This window comes from Taurulus bubalis (genome assembly GCF_910589615.1).
Source record: "Taurulus bubalis genome assembly, chromosome: 15".
NCBI lineage: Eukaryota > Metazoa > Chordata > Actinopteri > Perciformes > Cottidae > Taurulus > Taurulus bubalis.
In genome coordinates this window covers 7828280-7849815 of record NC_136603.1, presented here as the reverse complement: position 1 = coordinate 7849815, position 21536 = coordinate 7828280, and the positions used below count along the sequence as shown (strand labels likewise).

Genomic DNA, 21536 nt, shown 5'->3' with positions numbered 1-21536 from the left:
GATGGTAGGTGGCACGAGGTGGTATCAGTCTTTGGTGGGTGGGGGTGGCAGTGTGGGGGTTATCTGATTAAACACCAAGCGTGTGTGCAGTGCATAAAGTCTGTGTATGTGTGGAGGAGAGAGAGAGCGAGAGAGCGTGAGAGAGAGAGAGAAAAGGGGAGGAGGTGGATGGGGAGCTGAGTTGATGTAATGCAGCCTCTGGCAGCCATAATGCAGGGCCTTAGCTGCAGGTCAGCAGTTGCTGTGCGGCTGACCCGTTTGTAAATGTAGTATCTTCGCTACTTCAACAGTGTTAGTACACATTTAGTAATTCCTTTGTGTTTATTTTCCCTTGTTAATTTGTATGTTTTTTTTGACACAGGACTGATCACATAGGTTGACTTTAAGATTGCTGACTGAATAAAAGAGAGAGAGAGAGGGGTTAGTAAACAACAAATACACACTGAAAGATGGAGAAAATGGCTTTTTGGCTTTGAAATATATATGAGCAGCTCTGAGATTCACCAGAGTAAATGTGTTTCTCATTCACTTCGTGTCTCTCTTGTATGTATATGGTCGGTCTTCTGTATGGTCTTCTGTATCCCAGCAACAGTGTACCAGAGTTAGGCTGGAGAGCCTGAAGCGGACTGGTGGCAAGACCTCAAGGATGAATGGGTGAATGTGTGTGTCTGACCTAAATGCGTGTTCCTCCAGTATGTGTGTGCATGTTCATTACATATGAATGATTTTGTGTATGTATGTGTATAAGCGACTCATTTTTCTTTCTTATTTTGTCGGATCATTTGCTGATGCATTTGGCTTGTTTAATAAAATAAATAGAATCAAAGTCAAAGATTGGGAAGCATTTTTTAGTGTAATTTCTAAATCATTGCTCGTATCACCTGCAGCCCTCTTTATTGCTAGTTGATACGATCCACAGAGAGCAGGACCCACAAGCAGACACAGACGAGGTAGATGCTTTCAGGACAAAATTTACTAGGCAAACATCAAGAGACAAACCGGTCCAGGACAGGGAGTTGACACAGACTAAATACACAGGGGAACAAGACACAGGTGGAAACAATGAGGGCGGGGCTTGCAATCACACAGGAGGGCGGCACACAAAGAGGGAGGAGTCTGGAACGAGAGACAAGGTGAGTGACAGACAACACAACATACACAGACAGTGAACACAGAACTACCCAGGAGATCTGGGCATGACACTAGTGGCTCAAACATATATTGCCTGATAACTCATAAACATGTGACCTTCCTTTTTGTCTCCTTCAATAAATGGGGGTGATGGTAAAGGCAAGTGATTCTTAACGATTGGGTGAAGGCGGGTGTCACTGCCCATTCTGCAAACTGACGTGGTTGAGGCGCCTCACACACTGTCACAAAACACCTTTTTTGTACTGCCGCCGGATGCCTGCTCACTCTCAGTCACCAGTCTTAAACGGCGGCCGGTTACTAGGGGCTGCTAGTGATAACACAGCTGAGTGTTTTTGCACAATTGTGTGAAGTGCATTTATACAACGACTTCAAGACAATTGCCTGTATAATGTTACATCGCCACTTGTTCTTGAGTTTGAATGAAGTCTTTTTGACAAGTCTTTACAGCCCTGGTTATATTCATTCATTCACACAGTACATCAGTGGTCGTAGCAGAACCACTCAGCGGAGATCTGCACTCTTCGCGGTGCAACTTTCTAGTTATTTATGTGCTTATTCTAAAAGTCAGATTCCATTGATGGCATGATGCTATTACTGTTTGTTTTTAGGGGTTGACTGTAGCTCAGTTGTAGAGAAGGGTCGTCCTTCAATCAGAGGATTGGCAGTTCGATCCCCAGCTCCTCTAGTCCATGTCGATGTGTCCTTGGGCAAGACACCTAACCCCAAATTGCTCCTGCTGGCTGTTCCTGCGGTATGTGAGTGTGTGGGTATGATTGATTATATAGTCTTGATGGGCCCCTGCCATCAGTGTATGAATAGGTTCGAATGAGTGAATGACGGCATGTATTGTTTAAGCGCTTTGAGTGGTCGGAAGACTAGAATAGCGCAATACAAGTACAGTCCATTTACCATTTATCTCTTATATGCAAGACATTCATCGGCTTATATGTAGTGGAACCCCGCTGTGCATGTATTAGTGACTGATATACATTTGAAGGTCAGGTACTCTTACCTCGTAATTGGTATGCTACAGCTGCGCCACCTGCCCCCCGCTAATTATAATGTGAATTTATGTCAATTTATGTCACACACCATCCTAATGACCTCATATATTTTCATTATGTCTAAATAATGATAATGATCAACATGTAGCTTAAACGTACACACAAAAGCTCTTGTTTACTGTCTATGAATGGGAAATATCTGCAACGCCTTCACACAGATAGCACACTGTGCACAGTGGTTGCAATTCAGTGTGTCTCTGTGTTGTTTTCCCTTTTCCTCCGTTGAGTCTGATCACCGCTGAGTGTTTTATAACCATTTAATTCATGCACAGACTCTCATGTTATCTTTCCACATTCATCCTCTCCAGTATTAATGAGAGCACAAAACCCTTGTTACAACAATCCAGGCAGCCAAACAAAGGTGTTTGTGATGGTGATGAGGTGGGGGAGTCTGGCAACAATAGGTGTTATGTTATTAAAAAATAAGCAACTGATGACTTCATTGTGGGTTAGGAACGGGAGATTTATTATTGACCGATTTATTTTCAGAGTCTTCCAGATGACATATTGAGCCTTTTGTAAATATTCGTTCATGATGGTTATTGGCCTTCTTGGGAACGAATGCAGTATGTTGACCAGATTTATTATTTTCATGATAGGTCCCTGCACACCTACACAGGTGTTCTCAGTTGTGCCTGATTAGACTTCTGTTCAGGTTGAAGGTGGGTTTCCTGGGAAATACATGTCAACAGACTTTGTGGTGTTCAGTCATTCACTATTCCTTTAAATTGAGATTTCAGGCACTTATGGATCATCATTATTGTAGGATTGTTTGCAAAAATCTTAATCTTAGGATGGTGAACATACATGTAGACATGATACATGTGTATTACCTTTGCTTTATTACTTTTGCTTTGCTTGCTGCTGCTACAAACACATTTCCCCCTGGGTATGAATACAGTATATATCTATCTATATATCTTGCCAAAGCAGGACCGCTGTGACAGACAGTGTTGCTGTTATGGGTAGTCATCAGTTCTTTAAAGAGAATTAAACTATAATCTGATACATATACTGTTTTATCCTTATTGGTAGCATTATTACAGTGCTTAAAACAGTAATTTCTCATACTGCTTTTTGCTGGTAAAACTATAATATTCCTGTAACATTTCCATTCATCGCTGTGAGCCATGTCTCCACATCACTCCAGAGCAGATAACTGTAGTTGAGGCACTGCTGGAAAATTTAACATAACTAATGGCAGACAGCCGCAGCGCATACAATGCATTTCAGAGTCAGTGTCGTTTTGCCTCGTCAGGCCTTGGCATATGCTGAGTCTAGTTTACTCTCATTTCCATCCAGATGCAATATTAACAGAAGCTATGGTTTCTTTACTAATTACACAATGTGAAGTCTCTGTTTTTTATCCACAGAAGTCTGTTGAAATTTGGATGCATCATTCATTTGTTCTGTATGAATAAGTGTGAAGATTATGTGCAAATACAGGTAATAGTATGTATGTGTGTTTATGACAATATGTATGGATGCATTTGTTGTTCACAATTGGGTCTGATTGTCACAACAGCAATCAGGCAATGTGACAGAAAAATGTTTTTTTCATCCTTTTACAGTCTTACAGCAAAGTGGTCAGTTTCAAAAACTAGACAAAATGTTTGATGACAGTGGTCAAAAAAAATTGCATTTCAGATGCTACATTCAAGTTATTGTTTTTTCAACAGAATGAAAGGTTTGAGAAAAAGGACAGTTAGCTTTTTGAAATGACACAGCTTCAACTGGATTCACCACACAGTGGACTATCATGGGGTCAATCAAAAGTATTTAATTACCCTATATCCTAAAATGTTTTTCTATTTTAATTAACACATTGTTTTGTTTCTTTCCTTGCAGACTGTACGTCATGGCTTTCCTTACCAGCCCACTGCTTTGGCCTATGACCCTGTGCAGAAGATCCTGGCCATTGGCTGCAGAACAGGTGGCATACGGATGTATCCTTTAATCTTCATCAGCGCTCTTCCTCCCTTACTCTTGTCTGGAGACACACTAGACAACTCTACATACATGAATACATATTTATAGTAAACACATTACTTGGCTTTTGCCACTATTTATTATTGTACATTGATATAAAACAAAAACAATGTATCACAGTAAACATTAAATGAGAGCTGGCTTTATATTGCTCTGGTCCCTAAAAATATGTCACATTTAAAAATGTTTACAAATGCACTTATAAGTAACAGTAACACTCAGTGAACTGAGGTGCTTTTGGTCCTGGACCTCGTTGTCTCCCCAATGTTGTTGGTGTAGGTTAGCTGCTAACTACACATAGCGCTTTTTAAAATCTGCTGATGCTTGGGGCTCACTAATAACACATCATCCAACCGGTTCTGACTTGCCCGCTGTCGCTTTTCGCACAGATGTTGGCTCATCTCTGTGACTACCTCTGCTACCGGCTAAGCGGTGGAATAACTCGGCACCTTTCATACAGAACAGCGAGGCGGAATAATGGCGCAACAGTCCCACTTGGACAGGCCGTGTGAAAGAGGCTAAAGTTTTATCTACTCCTACACAAACCTGTGGCACTGCTGTAGTGTGTCTCCATGAAGGGGCCCTCCTTCCTCCACCCCTCCCTCATCTCCTCTAATTCTCATCCCTTTTTCAGCCTTGTCATTTCTTGTTGCTCTGTCATGTCACAGGCTCAGAAATGTCCATCCAACAGCCCATCCCCCGGGTCACTCGGTCACAGGGATGGGAGAGGATGTGTGGGTGCAACCCAGGTAGGAGATTACACCCTCATAAATACCCAGGGTTCCCAGTATGCCTTTAGGGAAGCAAGCAATTATTGATGCTGGAGCAGCCTCACTGCTGATCCTGCTTGGGTAATAGATGGCCAGACAGAGGGATAATCTGCTGAAGGAAACAGAGAAAAACATGAAACAGTGACTGAGGAAGATGTGACATTGTTTGAATATTTGAAAGAGAGGGAAATAAATGGAGAATAGGAGGCTCTCTCAAATGAATGAATGCCTGACTGTGAAGCAAGGCTTCGATTTCAGTTGGATGGAAGCCCTTGAGTGACTTAGCGTTTGTATTGACATGCTGCACACACCTTCATCTGCTCCCATGTGGCATGTCACTGACTCTCTCGCTCTTTCTGGCTTTCTCAATCTCATGCTCTCACATACACACATTTCTCTATTGAGCCGTTTCTCATTCTGCCTCGCCCTCCATCGCTTTCTGTCTGGAGGACCTACCCACCCGCCTTAATTCTGCTTATTTATTCAATTCACCCTTCCCCTGTCCTTCACAGCAGTCTGAATGTTGTTCCTTTTCATCCCAACCCAAATGTCTACCTGCCATCTTCTGTCATGGTATCCCTTTGTTATTTTCCTCTGATGCGTTTCCCCTCTCCATGTTCCTTCCTTTGTAGCTGCACAGTGGTAGTCATTGCAAGAATTTCTCATGCTCCATTTCTGCTTCTTAAATGGTACGACAGTAAGTCCTGCCTTTTGCTTTTGTTCCGCATCAACACTATGTGAGTGTTGCACACACAACCAACCAGGGATATTTTACCATTTCACAAGATTTTCATTTTTATCACCCAGTCTCTCCAGGGTGGAGCAGCGTGTAGAAGAGACAGTTTCAAGCTAGCACCCTGTCTCTTTCTCTTCTATTTGTCAGCTGTGACTGACCCAATACCATAGACAGACACTGCCTTCTACTGAAGCAGCCATTCATTGTTTGGCAGAAATGTGTATTTTGTTCCCGTTAAGAAAACAGTTTGATCTTCCATGTAAACATTCAAATGACATTATTGATCAGCTGCTGTTATGTGGGATCTCTGTGGAACGGGCCTTTTTTCAGTGTGTGCTGTGTCGGCATGCGTGTCCCTGAGTACCGTGCCTGCGTGTGTATGTACGGTGTGAGTGTTTTGAGTGTGATCGATATATCTTAGTTTCCACAACAAGTGTGGTTGTTTTGTCAGAAAAACACTTAATAAACGGTAAATAACCTGGATACTGGTCCCAGTTGAGGTCCTGTGATATATAGAGTGAAATTATCTATATACAACTTAGTCTACCCCATCTGAGCTATACAAGTTTGGAATAATTCGGTCTAATATTGGTCCTGGGTTTTGATGCTGATATACAGTAATTCCCTCAGATATCACATGCCGTTGCTGATCCACATAACTGTGACATAATGTTGGAGAACGTTCTTCCGGCTGTATTGTGTTCGTTGGCAGCAACGAAACTAGTTTGCTACTCTAGCATCTTTAGCACAGAGGTCAAGTGGCTGCTCCAAGCCCAGAGCCTCATGGGTCGAGGACAATCCGACTCTAGGGCCCATTAACAACACATTGCTATCGTTTGTTTTTTTCACAATTACAGTTCTTCAGCTTTCCACCAGGCAAATATGGCCAATCTGCCATTTAGTTTTGTCACAGTGAAGGTCTTTCGGCTCTTTAAACGGACGAAGAGAGTCACTCATGGTGCTTTCAATTAACCTTTACTTCAATTTATAATGAATATAATATTAGCCTGTTGTATATCTATAACTACATATTGTATGACCTTGAGCACAATTATGGGCGCCATTTAATGTATTATTGTTTTATTGCTATTATATTTGCTGATGGGGATTTTCTGGCATTAAGCGGGCAATCGTGGGTATTGCTCTCACTAGCTCTACTGCAACACCGCTGTCTTTAAAAAAATGTTTTTATATCTTTGCAATGAGATCACTGTGTATTTACACCATTCTATAAAACCCAGCAGCAGCGTGACCAAGCCCAAAGTGTCTATTCAGCGCTCAGCGCTGCACGTTTGCTGTTATTTTCTGGTCACCGACAGTTGAAACTTTGGATTCTGTGCTCGTCACTGTCACTTTTTACTCATCAATCCCAGCACGGTGGAAGACAGGCAGGACCAATATCACAAAAACCAACTGTCACATCCTACCTGTAGTGCAAGCGCTGAACAACAACAATGATGAAGGAGACATGAATACACACAGACCAGTCGGTTCGTCTCCCTATGTGCTTCAGCCCCCCTTCATCTAGACTAGAGAAAAGTACTCTACCTTGTGCTGACATTTTCACTTCTGTGGGTATTCTGTTTCATAGCAACCAGGTGCAACCAAACTGTAAAATAAAAAAAATACCTTCACTGCAACAGCCCTAGCTGTAAACAGGGCCAAACCTGTGGCCTCACCTTATATTACTGGATCAAAATTAATTTGTGTTTATACAAACATCTGGTTTGTTTCGGACCTCACGCCACATACTATTTTAAGCAGATTTAAGAAGCAGCCATGCACATTGGTGTTTTAAATTGAATAGATCAGGTTTTTTATTGAGAAATGTATTTATTTACACAGTTCTTACACTTGTATTTCCAATAAGAAACCTATGAAGAGGTTGTCACTTTTCCATTGAAATCTACATCCTAGTTGTTGAAAATGCATTAACCAGTCAATTTAATTCTCATCCAAAGCCTCAAAAGTGAGAGGATGTGGACTTGACGGGGCTTATTGTTGTCTGAAGCAAGACTTTAGTACTCAAAGGACGTTACAAGACATAAGCTCATAATGATCACATTGTGTACATCATAAGTTTGAGAAAGGCTCATGCATTTAATGCCATAATATTATCTTATATTAGCCATTCATAGAAATAAATGTGTTGTCGTTTTTATGAGCATTTGTTTTCCAAATAGCATTAAACCATTTATCTGTTTTCAAACTTTCGGCATGTAAATCACCAATGAAACAAAAGACCACAAGAAAACCAATTCATCCAGTGGGTGTGTATTCTGTATCTCCTGATCCAAATTTGAAAGCAACAACATGACCCTGTCTGGTAAATTCCAGTACGGTAGTATTCTTGATTGTTTGATTTGAATCTCCTGAATCTTCCCAATCATAATTTTTGCAATGGGTAAAACTTAAACTCCACAGTGATCAAGAAACACAAAAGACACACATTGTTGTAACAGTCTCTTGTGAACTGGTTTGTTTTGAACAGTATTGTTAATGCCTGCAGTGTGTCAAACTGTCACAGTGGGACTGGTCCTGCTCTGGTGAATGGTGCATAGTGACGATGTCATCAGGGTTGGCGCAGTGGGTTGGCAATGAGGCTCTCTGCAGTGGGCTCCTTGGACACTCCTCCCTCTGACTGGGGCGAGATTACCAAAATATGCTGAGATTTAGTTTATTGAGAGCAAATCGTAAGAAAGAAAGAGAGCACGTCAAGTGCATGCGTGACTGTCTGTGTGTTCAATGTGTTTCTTTCTCTATTTCTGTGCCTAAACTTTGGCTGCTTGCTGAGTGTGCATTCATGTGTCCTGTCTACCTCTGTCAATATTGTTTGCACAAATGTATGTGTGTGTGTGTTTCTTATTGTTGTTGGTTTGTGTGTCGGTGCAGTGAAAGAGGATGTACTTTCAATAAAGGGTTCAGGTAATAGAATTGCCCAGAGTCTGATAGACAGTCAGTTCTCATAACACTCAATCTGATCAGAGAAATGGAGAACACAAATATGTTGTGAGACGGAGAGCAATGGAAAATAATGAGTGTGAGAGTGAGGGAGAAAAAGGACAAATAGAGGGTTCGTATTGATATCAAAAGCTTGTTTAATAAACACCTGACAGTTCAAATTGATCCATGTGTCACTGAAACAGCAAATCTGTAAATCATAGCCACATTTCTTTGAGACATTACTATATTGAGGCTGTTACATTAGACTGCATTCAATTAAGCTTGTGCACATGCACCTGATAAACTATTTACAAAGTCTAAACATTACGGAAACATCATACTTTAAGCTGTGGTAAATATCTTTGATATTGATTCGTAATGTCAATAGATGTGAAATCAGCACTGGAAATGTCAATAGGCTTGACTGAAGCTAATGTTGCACGTCGTCCTCTATCAACTCAAGGTTCTGTCAAGACCTTGCCATACATTTGTTGACAGTGCTGAGTAATCGAGATAAGTTAGTCAGCGTTGACGACAGTCCTCTGCTTATGAGAGGACGACTGCAGCATTACTTGTGAGGACGAATTCTCTCATCTGCAGCCACATGTTGTTCAATGACCAGCAGCAAGCAATTAGTAAACCTAATTTGAACAATAGAACATGTGTGGACAATGTAAACACACAGCTACTGTTACAGTCCAGTATTAATCACACAGTCACACAAACAGCTTTGCAGTGCCAGTCAGACAAACGATAACATCAGATAGTTCACAATTGAGCATTCATCGTTATCACACTGTGTCACTGGCTTTGCTGACTGTGTTAGCAGGCGGCAAACATAATGACTATTTTGCAATCAATAGCTCCGCTTCCACAGGAAGTGGCCAGTGCCATAATCAGATGCTATCCAGATCAAGACTGTTGGGCATATTTACACGCACCATTGCTCTATTTACATAATTATGCTTTCACCACTGTTGGCACAAACTCTATTTCCAAACTTTAGCTCACACCCCAGTTGCCATGAACACGAGCACACACGCACACACAATCCCAAAAAGACATAAGTCCTGCCTTTTTCACTTCGTCTTGATTGAATTACACCTAATAGGATTTGCAGCCCTCTATTTGTAAACGAGAGTAACGGCAATTTCCACTGGTGCCAAAGGTGAGCAAGCAAAAGTGCTGAAAGACTGAAAAGGAATGAAGCGGCAATAGTAAGCTGCTCATAACCGCACGCTGCACTCTATCCTTACTTCACCCCTGTAGGGTGGCACGGTGATATACTGAATGGCTCTACCCTGTCGTTAACCTCTGGATTAAAGGGAAAGTAATACGAGGAGGGTTTATTTGGAATCAGAATGAAATATAGCAACGTATATTTTCTGTTAGTACTTTTAACACACTATTGCTTGCCAAGTGAACAGCAAAACAACAGCAAATGTTGACTGTTGTATGTTTGCCCATGACTGGCTGCACCCCGCTCAACTAAACAGATGGATGATGCCCTTTTTATTGAATTGTAATTCAATTATATATATAAATATATATATATAATATATGATATATATATATATATATATATATATATATATATATATATATATCATATGTCCTTCATTCTATGTAGATAGTAGTAGATAGTATGCGAATGGTGACTTTTTTTCCCATATTGTTTCATTATCATGATGTCGTCGCATGTATTTGCTTGTGGCTGTGTAGTCCTCATCCTTACTTGGGGTTCCAGTAACGCTGGCATTTCTAGTTTAGTTGGAAGACAACTCATTTCCATCCTATGATATAATGATCCCATCTAGAGTAACCATTCAGAGGGGAAAGGAAAAGCACCCAATGCCCCATGTTGCGCCGCAGTTTGCCTCTGTCAGTGACAATCCTTCCTCACTTTTTTTTGTGTCCCATTAACTATAAATTTCTAGCTGTAAAAAGAGAGGGAAGGTATTTGTCATTTTCATTTTCTGTTCTTCCTCTTCTCAACTGTGTTGGCCTTTTTTTTATCTTTGCTTTCTCCTCCTGCCTTTTACAACATCCAGTCTCTTCCTCTCATTTTCTTCTCCTTTGACACCTTTTTTCTGAATGTCCCTTTCTCCAAACATGTGTATGCACAATATGTGAGTGTAAGGGAGAGACTTGATGAAACGTTATTTATTAAATTCTGCCTGGACTGTGTAGGAAAGTCTGTGAACACTTTCGCACGGGAAACATAGCTGCTGAACTGTAGAGGGATTCTTACGTTGTTAGGCCTAAATTGTTTGTTTGAAAAGGAGCACTTTTCATGCGGTAACTCAATGCTCAATATTTACTACCAAATATCATCTAGTGGCACCCATTGAAAGATCCACTGCCAGAGGCTGACAGACCTTCTCCATGATGGTCATTTGTTTATGATGGACCAAAATCTCACAGTTGTGGTGAAAGTGTATTGTCAAAATGTTACACAATTGTTATGCAACAATTATGTATGTGTGTGTGTGTGTGTGTGTGTGTGTGTGTGTGTGTGTGTGTGTGTGTGTGTGTGTGTGTGTGTGAATACTTTCTGTAGTTAGATTCAGCTTGATTGCATTCCCTTTATCTTTAGCCACTGATGTATTACATAGCAGCTGGAGGAGGAGAAGTCCTTTGTCTGGATGCAAATTAAGGAAATCTGTGTAGAATACTCCGTAGTGTATCAATGTTTCGTATCATGCTGAATTCATAGAAAAAAATACAAAGGATTAGATAGAAGAAACACTAAGGAGTTTAAACATTTTAGAATAAAGTCATTGCCCAGCCTCATTATGGCGTTGAGGGTATGTTTGATGTTAGATTTTGAATTTGGACAAGCTGAGTTATTATTGTGAATTTCCTGCTCTCTTTCTTAAATCAGTTGTCTATGCTCTCACTATAGAATGGTTTCAATAATAATTTGCATCCTCTTCATCTTCTAAATTATCGTCCCCAATGTTGCCAGTCTTTGCTCTTTGTTTTTTAGTCCACCCTGTGAGGGATGGCGAGGTACTCAACGGATAAAAGGTCAGCTACTTATTAATAGCAGCACTGAGAATAGTCTAGGAAATGCCACTGGCATATGTTCACAGTCCAGCTTCTGCTAAATTATATATTACAAACATGTCGACAATATGACATGGGATGTATAGAGTGGAACTAGCAGCCAGAGTCGACAAAGATCATGGTCATTTTATATCATTTATGGACTATATGCGCTGATGCATATTGTGGTTTTTAAAAATCAGCAGCAAAATTATTTAAAAAGATTTATTCGGTGAGTATACTTCAAATCCCTTCAAATCGCACCTTGGGAGGTACTTTAGTACAGGTTTATGGAAATGTATGCGGCAGCTGTGGCTGAGGGGTAGAGCGGGTTGTCCACTAATTGTTCTATCCCCGGTCTACATGTTGAAGTGTCATGGGTGAGATATGGTACCCCAAGCTGCTCCTGAAGGCAGTGACGTCGGTGTGTGAGTGTGAGCATTTACGTTGGATCCTGATGGGCAGGGGGTCCTCATCATGAATGTGTGGGTGAATGTTGACATGTAAAGCACTCTGAGTGGTCAGAAGACTAGACAGGTATTTAAATGCTAGTCCATTGACTACATGAATATACTAAAGCTGCCGAGATATATACAATGAAACAGAAAATATTACATTTTTCTCCCAAAAAATATTGAAGAAAAAAGGGCGTCACCTCGACTACAGCAGGCAGACTGACCTTTTACATTTATCTGATGTAAGAAGAGCTCCTAACCTTGACTGCACAAAGATCACAGAAAGCATCTGTGATTACTGTACTGTGGAATTAGTGACGGCATGGAAAAGAGTGGCAAATAGGTCGGAGAGTCAGTGTCTGCACCAAAAGATGATGTTCTATATCTTGGTTGAAACATTAACAAAACATGTATTTCAACCATACACATGAACACCTAAGATCCAGTTTCTGTTTTTGAAGCATGGAGCACATTTAGCAGACTTGTATGACTAAAATAGTATTTTTCTTTCTCAGTAAACTAACAGTGTTGCTGAGATGTGTTACTCATTGGCCCTTAGGCTCATGAGGCTGTGCACACTCATGTGCCCACACACACAAACACACACACAAACATCGAAAGTCTTCTGATGTTTTCTAGAGATTTCGTCCTGCGAATTCAGTAACATCCCATCGACCGTACTGTACTCTCCAGCGGAGAGGAACTTGAAATAGAAAAAAGGAAGAAAGGAAATGTAAAAAAAGGCCTGGATGAGTCACTGTGTCTGCATGCATGTGTTTGTGCACATGTCAATGCATGTACAGTATGTAATCCTTATTTCCACCATAATGGGTGGGGGTGCTGCGCAACGTGCAAGCGAAGTGTCATTTTCACACCATGGTGTATGAAGGCACTCCCCTTTCATCTGATTAACTGCAGGTCTGTGATCCAGCTGCAGGCTCTAATTGGCAAGCCTAATTGGAGCCAGGCACATTGTCAAGCTGCAATTATGCACATCAGATCCACTGGCTAAATTTTGTGCGAATAGCACCACTGTTAAAAAAAAAACACATACATCTGTGCTGTTGCCCACACCATTCTTCACACTTTCTCATGCAGTGTAAATCAACACAAGGGTTGGAGACTGACAAACAACAACACATTGTAAACAATCCTACATTTCCATGAAGAATTGTGTCACAAAATCTATTGGCAATGTTTTCAGAACTAATATTCGACGACAACTAATGTCATCGAATTTCTCTGCAGTCCCCTGTGTAGTTTCTGTTTGATGAACCTCTTAATCCATTTAGAATTACACCCACCCAGTAAACCCCCAGGAATGCAATGGTTAAGCCGCCCCAGTTATAATGACACAGTGTGTTCCATTTTCAATATGGACTGTGTTTAGCCACTAAGGCTTCTAATCATCTTCATCAGTTTGCTTTTATTTTCATGCAGTTTAATTTTACTTCCCTTCTTTCTCACACTATCACATTTGACCACATTTATGCTTTAGTGGAAAGAATGCAAATGAAGCCCGGGTCTGACTGAATCACGGGTATGCTGTAATCATCACAAGCCGCGAAAGAATTTTGCGAATGCAATTAGCAGCGCTGCCAATGCAATGGTACATGTAATCTTTAAGTCTTTAATTAGATCAAATTACATGTCCCTTTGAATTACGTGATTTTGCATGTTGGGACTTAATGTTTACTCCACGTGACGGTGAGGAGGTGTGTGTTTGTATGCATACGGAGCATGTTTTTTTTTTTACTGTGTGCCACGTGTAAACACATTACGTAATGCATGGCTCATTTCGCCAGATGCAGAGAAACCTTGTGGAGAGAGTGACTGGAAAGAAATTGAAGGATTTCTCTACCGCCTGTGTGACGGATAAGAGACAAGGAGCTGCTCTGCATTCTTATCTCGGCGTCCAGTTACGTCACGTGGAACACAATGTGCATTGCAACACAATAGAAGACAGGACTGTTAGATCTATGTCTGCATTGCATTACAAACGGTAATGAAGGAGCGCTTTAGAGCATTTAGAGCAGTCTAACACATTTTAGGAAATTGTCACACTGGTTGCCTTCGGATGATGCAAATGTAAACATTTAAATCATCTATATGTCGCCAACAAAGTGTTTACACTTTATGTCCTGTTACACAACATCTATGCATTTGACATTTCATTGCAAAGACTAACCATTGAGATTTTAAATGGTATGCCTTGTTTGGCTTTTTTTTTGTGTTACAAAATGTCAATAGATGTTACAAAACTGATTATCTATTGCACTGGAGTTTGACACGTCACATACACATTGAAATGTGCAACTACAGCTGTTTTTGTTTATTTGATCAGATATGATGTGCATTCTTCTATTGTGATGACATCATAATCCTATTTTTTTTGCCCAGTATGAAAAATCTGTTTGTGTGTGTGTGTGTGTGTGTGTGTGTGTGTGTGTGTGTGTGTGTGTGTGTGTGTTATTGTGTCAGTGACATTGAGACAAGGATTATTGTTCTGTGCTTGAGTTATGGCATCTTTTATAGACTGGTAAATCTGAATTACAGTTCTGATTAGAAATTAAATCTTTATAAAGACTTTTAATCAGGGATTCGAGTATATAGATGTTACCTTTTAGCCATTACTCAGCTTTAAGAAATATTTTTGGGGACTAAAATGTTATCATGCACACATGTGGTATTCCCCCGGATGGGTTTTGTGCTTGTTCTGTAAAGGCCAGTCTATATAAAAAACATTTTTTAAAGTTTTACAGAATGTATACGCACACCACATTTGATCACATCTATCAGTCCACACTGACCTGCATTTTGAATGGCCCAAGTCTATATTGCCAAATATTCTGCGGTATACAGTATGTGTTCTGAATTTATTTACCGTGTCTGACAAGCTCCCAGTATGTCTGTGAGTCTGTCTGTTCCCCTCACTCGCTACTGTGGGAAATACAATGAATGAATGAATACATACAAATACTGTTGATTTATTTCCATGAAGCTGACATAAAACTATTTTGGTTCAGTACATTTAAAGTCAGTCAGCCTGGTGAAGGCCGGTTAGCCAGCCGACAGAGACACACAATGGGGATATCCTGTAACACTGCAATCAACAACATATGTACAGACTCAAGCTGCAAAAAAGAACAAACAGAACCGTTTGGTCTGGCTTTCATTATTGAATGCACATCCTGTAAATACTAGGCATTCACATGACATTTTCTGACTTTACGAATTAACAAATTAAGACAGTAAATGGGTTAGGCCTAGTCGGCCTGTTGTAATGTAATGTTTTTACTAGGACACTAAGGCACAGGTGTCTGTTACACTTTCAGCTACATCCATATAATATCTGAAGTTTGGCTTTCATTCACAGTAGGCGTTCCGTCTCACATGCCATGTTTGAGTAGTTCCACCATTCTTAACTTCAAACTGTGTCATTATTGTAAAGTACAGGATCTGTATTCATTGTTATTATACACTGTGCACATTCACACTGTAAATGTCCACACATATTTGACATCTTAAGGCCAAGAGTTAATGGCAAAACATTTTAGCTGCTTTTTTCGTGTCACTATGTTTCTTTCTCCTAGTGGAACAATTTGATAAATACATTTGGTTACATTATCTCTAACTGAGTACCATTTTTACTTCTGGAACAATGGTAATGTTACCTCATAAGAGGTCGAAAAGCAGTAATGCTTCCAGGCATTGTCCTGTGTTGCATATGATGACATCATCATCCCCCGTGAGTCATGCAGCATCGCGTGGAGATTAATACAGATTTGACCAGAGATTTTGTTAAATAGTGTCTGTCCCTGTATTATCTTTCGTTTTGGTTTCTGGGCACTGCTGCAAATCAGTGAGCAGGAACACCTAATGGAAATATTGGATTTGCAGGATGTTTGCATCAATGTGATGAAGTACCCACAGTTTTTAGGTCTTCAATTAAGTAGTATAGCTGAAAAAGACATTTCCATGTGATTATTTTCACTTTAATACATCACAATATATTCTAATGTATGTTGCTTTTGCCGTATCAAATCACATATGATGTGAAAGAGGAAATAGGATTACTTCAGAATTGGGTCTGGCTTTATATTTAGGCATCTACTCCAGTTATCAGATTAAAAGGAGTCACTGGGAATCATATGCACATCATATGTCTAGTGCCACAACTAAATGTAATAAGACACATGAGCAACCCTTAGGGTACACGATAATATCCCCCCATATTGATGGTTTCAGTGCAACATGGTCCCAAAGATTGTTTTCATCCCCATGATAGTAACCTAAAAGAACTAAGAATTGATATAGACCAATGGGTCAAAACAGCTGAGGATCCTTTGGTTTATTTTTCAAAGACATTAATATAAAACAAAAGATTTGTCCTTCGTGAGCAGCAGGTGCTGTGACCGTCATCATCGTGTCACGCTGTGAGACAGAGCAGCGTAGCACATCATATCTTTTTAATTCATCCGGTCCATCAACAGAACTGAGTAACAGACACTAGCCAAAGGGCTTCACCAATGCCAGCTGCCTCCCTCGTTAATTTGATTCCTCACCTTGTCGTCCAAGTCTGTAGCATGTAGCCACTGAGCTGTCCAGCTGATTGGTCGAGACATCTGCTTGTGACGACAAAAGGACTTTCTTGTTTTTTTGGTCACATTTTTCCTCTTTGTCACACATCTGTTTGTTTGTTAGGATCTAGCCAAAAGGTCCTGCAGGTGCTAGAGAAGGATATTGTTTTCTCTCCATCACCTTTATACGGTGGAGAACTGATCAGAGAAGATGGAGATGGGGAATTATACAGTAGGGAGGGAAGTGTAGGGCTCATTGTTGGAGGACGGAGTGCAGGATAAAGCTGTTAGAAAATCAAATAACACACATTGATTAGCAAAGTGTATAGATTGACATTGTTTCTCTAAGCTTTCAGACCTTTCTGTCAGATAGTAAAATACATTATTTTCCTGTTGCTTTTACTCTTCAAGTCTCAGTGAAATGTCTCTTCAAGCATCTTTAGCTTTTGTAATGCATCTAGCGGACTATGCCAACAGATTTTTATGCAATTTCACAGGGATTTGATCGCTCAAAAGTGTCCGTGTCTGAGTGAGCACAGGGCCTCTTGAAAACAACAGTGGTTTGGAACAGCATACCACCCACGATGCAGTTGTACCGGACTGTTGGCCTTTACCCACACCTCCCCACCTGCGTTGTTAGATCTGTAGACAAATGATGTAGGAGAAAGGAATATATTAGACCACGCTCTTTTGGAAAATGAAACAACGTTTTTGCCATGTGACACACACATCTGATAACTGAAAACACTACACCGTGGCAAGCTCGCGATCCAGAGTCGGAGGCAGCGCAGCTGGAGATAATTCCTTCCTTTTTGCCTCCCTCTTCCTCATCGTGGAGCTCATACAGTCTATAGCGTATTTAATATTAGTAAAAGGCAAACAATTATAAAAAATCTAATATGATTTGAACATAAAAAATTAAAATGATTAAACTTCAAATTAATCATCGAGAAAGATTGACAGCCTCAATATGCGCTGCCGTCTGAAGAAGTGAATTTATTGATTTATACCAAGCCCTCTTTTATACCAGTCATACCTCAGTGCAGAGTGTAGATAGGCGAGGACACACAGCAATTGCTGATATCTCCCCTCGCTTCTCCATCTCATGCTCAAACCAATAGGTGGCTATTTTATCTGCTCTTCTGGCCCCTGAAAGATGAGGAGGAATGATAAAAAGGGCAGATCAGGGAGAAACAAATTCCCAGAGACAGATAAGAGGATCCTGCAGGGTCAGGCTGTGAAAGAGGAATAAACCTAAAAGAGAAGGATATAAAGGGGAGCAAGAGAGCGAAACAGAGGTGTGGTTGATGTGGGCAGAGTGCGTTGATGAGCAGAGGAACTGTGGTTAGATTGAATTGAATTCTGTCTAAATGGAAATTTCTGAGGGCTGCTGTGTTGTTGACTGATTAGATTGGAGTTGATAATTGTGCGTGCCCATAGCGCAGGAGCACAACGAGCATGCACACACAAGCACATGCACACACACGTGCAGTGCAAAGTATTGATTCACTTCACGAGAAAGAAAATGCACTTTGTTTTTTTGTGTTGCCAATCAACTTCCAGTTTCCTGTGTGAAGTGTCAATAGGTTAATTAGTGAAGTAATCTGTGACATTCTCACTGAAACAAACTCATGTAAGGCACTTTCTCTCATTATTAGTATAATTGTCTCACTATAGGAATTTGGTAGTTTAAGCACGACATTTACATCACTGCAATGGATCGGGTTGTATCCATGCCACTTATTAGCTCTTTTCCATTTGTTTCTTTATCATTTTTTTGTTTCGTGGACTGTTAATGAAAACAAACTTCTACATGCAGCGTAAAAGCTTTTAAGGTCCCAATTGATTGTCTCTGGGTATCATGGGGTCTAAACATTTCACTCGTTAGTAGTGAGCTATTTGTGCACTGGACTTACTGTCATTATCATCTTGGCGTATATTCATCACAGTTACCATGTACAATATTGTCATCCGTCATCAACATCATATTCTTATCCTCAATATTCTCTTTTTGAATGTTAAATATGACTATATTAACGACATAATGGCATGGATGCTTTTCTTATTCCGTCTTCCCTCTCCTTTCCTATTATATTTTAAATGCTTTTTATTCTTTCTTCCCATGTTGCTTCCTATTTATTATCCCAATTCTACATCATTCTCTTCATTTTCGTTTCTAGCTGTATTTCAGTGTGACGTGTTATTGTCTAATTTCTACTTCTTTCTTTCTTTCCTTTCTTCCCTCCTGTTTCCTTCCATTTAGATATGATATTTGGACTCTGCTTGTTCTTAACATTTGTATTTTCTGGGGTGAATGAGTCATGCCTCAATCCAGCAGCACGCTAATCTCTTTCGCAATACCGCCTGCAGCTTCATAGAGACTGTGACATGCAGCCACGCTCAGTGTTGCATCCGTGTGTTTTTGTGTGAGCCGTGCACTCATTCCAAACATGTATTGTGTGTACAGTTTAATGTGCTTCTGAGTGAGAGAAAAAGCGAGAGAGAGAGAGGTTGGAGGGAGTGTTGAAAAGAGTCTGAAAAGGATGCACGCCTCCAAGTGTAAGCAAGTGATTGGTGTAGGTGTACATGTGTGAACATGAGGGTGAACGCAGAGATGCCTGCAAGGAGAGGAGAGAGATGGAAAGAGAGATCTTGGCAGCGTTGCAGAGTTGGGCTGATTTATCTTCCCACATTGTGACTCACCATTCGTCAGCCATACAGTTTACATTTCAAAACCGCGACTAAAAGACACAGAAAGAGGTAGAGAGAGAATGGGGGACCGGGAAGAGAGAGTTCAGAGCAGAATGTAGAAAGTAGGGCATCAACTTTTGTTTTGCTGTAGCCTGCTAACAGACAAATCCATAAACAGCCCTGTATAATTGCAATAAAAATGATAACTCAGGGGGTTTTTTTGTTGCAGAATGTGGCAGTATATGTCTAATGCAGAATGCATTCAGCCTTTGGAATCCATTCGGTAATCCATTGTGCTCTCTTAGTGGCTGGTTGGAGGATCCTGATCCCAGTGTGTCTCAATCTTTTGTATAGAGATGCACTACATTCATAAACATAACATCTTTCAAATCAAGCTTTGTGAGGTTGTGAAAGATCCTGATAGGCTGTCAGTGTCACATGATGCTCAGTGGGATGTCATTTGATGAAGAACATGGACGTTGGACTGCAGATCCAAGAGCAGTATAAGAACTGTACCGATAGCAAAATATAACCTCGTTAGACTTGGTTGTGCGACGGTGTGTCTGTGGGCGGACTGCAGTGTTGGGCGACTGCCTTAAGCAATCACCATCGAGTTAGCCAAGTAATAATGTGTCCCTATTGGAAATGTGTACAGTAAATACCTGGCAAAGATTACACTTGTGTGGTGGTGTGGTTTTTAAAAACATAATTTCAGAGGTTTGTGCTGCTGTATGTGTTGAATGTAAACTGAAAACATGTACGTATGTTTCTCAATGATTGCCTACATCAGTGTGTTTGTATGTGAGCTCTCTTTTTTCTTTTTCTTGGTCTGAGTAGTAGTAGTAGGAAAATCATGTTTTTTTTCTGTATGATTTATGACTAGCTGTCCTGTATTCTATACATATGTCAGTCACACATGTATACACAAACACAACCATGCACTTGTCTTCACATGTGCATGACTACTCAATTTCCCTGCACTCGGTGTTTCAAATTGGACTCGTAAAGCACTCGATGAAGACCACAGAGCACTTAATATCAACAAACAGAGATGCATTTTGGGGCATTTTCTCAGATGAAAGGTCAATGATTGCGGCTCTCCGTGTGTTCAAACCCAGCTCCCCACCTACTGTTGCATGATTGCCTCTTCCAGCCGATTAATTTGCATCACACTGACAGACACCATTGTTCAGCTGTGCCTCAGTGGGTGGAGCGGGTCCTTTAACCATAAGGCTGGCCGTTTGATCCCTGTGTCCGTGGGTCCGCATATCAACGTGTCCTTCAGAGAGACGCACTGCGTGTATTGTCGTGGACACAATTAGTTTCTCTGTGATGTTGTCCGCTGTGTGTCTGCCTGGCATGTTTTCTGCAAGTCCACATTAGTAGTTAAGTGACCGGTGGAAAGAGAGAGAGAGCGTGTGTGACGAGTATGAAGTTAGCAGCAAAGTTATAGCTGTGACTGTGGCAGTGCAGTGTGCGTACATTTCATTTGTCGGTGAATACATGATTCATCTCCTCAAGACGCGAGCTGTGAATTGCCCCCGTTGCCTATTTAACCCTAAGGCACTACTTGGTTGTATTTATGCGTGTATTTATAAAATACAAAATCATAAACACTGTCGGCACAACCTAGGTGCATATACTTAAATCATAAAATAAACCGTACACATTTTTATCTCTCAGTTACCGTATTGTCACCAGTTGTGTAACGCATTGTCATCTGCTGCATAAAGGTGAAAAAACTGTTTGCCTTCTCAAAACGAGCAACACCTGGCCCTAATGCCACTCCTAATTATATAGGGCCGACTCAGTTGAAGTCTGCCTTACGCCACCCAGTGGTGGGAGGTCCAAAATAAATCAAACACCACGAAATGGCTCTTACAGACTGTATATAAGAAGTGGATGTAGTCACCCATTGGTTTGTGGACTGCCGTTTTGAAGCCTTGAGTTTGGTATTTTGGCCGTTGTCATCGCGGTTAAAGATGTAGGACGAAAACATGGACAAACCTCCAGATGGCACAACGCCCTGGTAGCGACCTGTCAATCACAAGATATTTACGCCCTAAACCATAGCCTGCTTTCTAGTTTATTTTACTCTCAAATAAAAT

At 40.7% G+C, this 21536-nt stretch overlaps 1 protein-coding gene across 1 annotated transcript in view; it reads left to right on the top strand.

Moving 5' to 3' along the window:
- stxbp5l (syntaxin binding protein 5L) overlaps positions 1-21536 on the top strand; it is a gene marked incomplete at both ends in the record, with an annotated part of 138423 nt that overhangs the window by 15721 nt on the left and 101166 nt on the right. The window contains one exon of the mRNA XM_079231421.1: positions 4065-4162. Within this exon, the coding sequence (XP_079087547.1) occupies positions 4065-4162 (98 nt within the window). The remainder of the gene's footprint in view (positions 1-4064; positions 4163-21536) is intronic.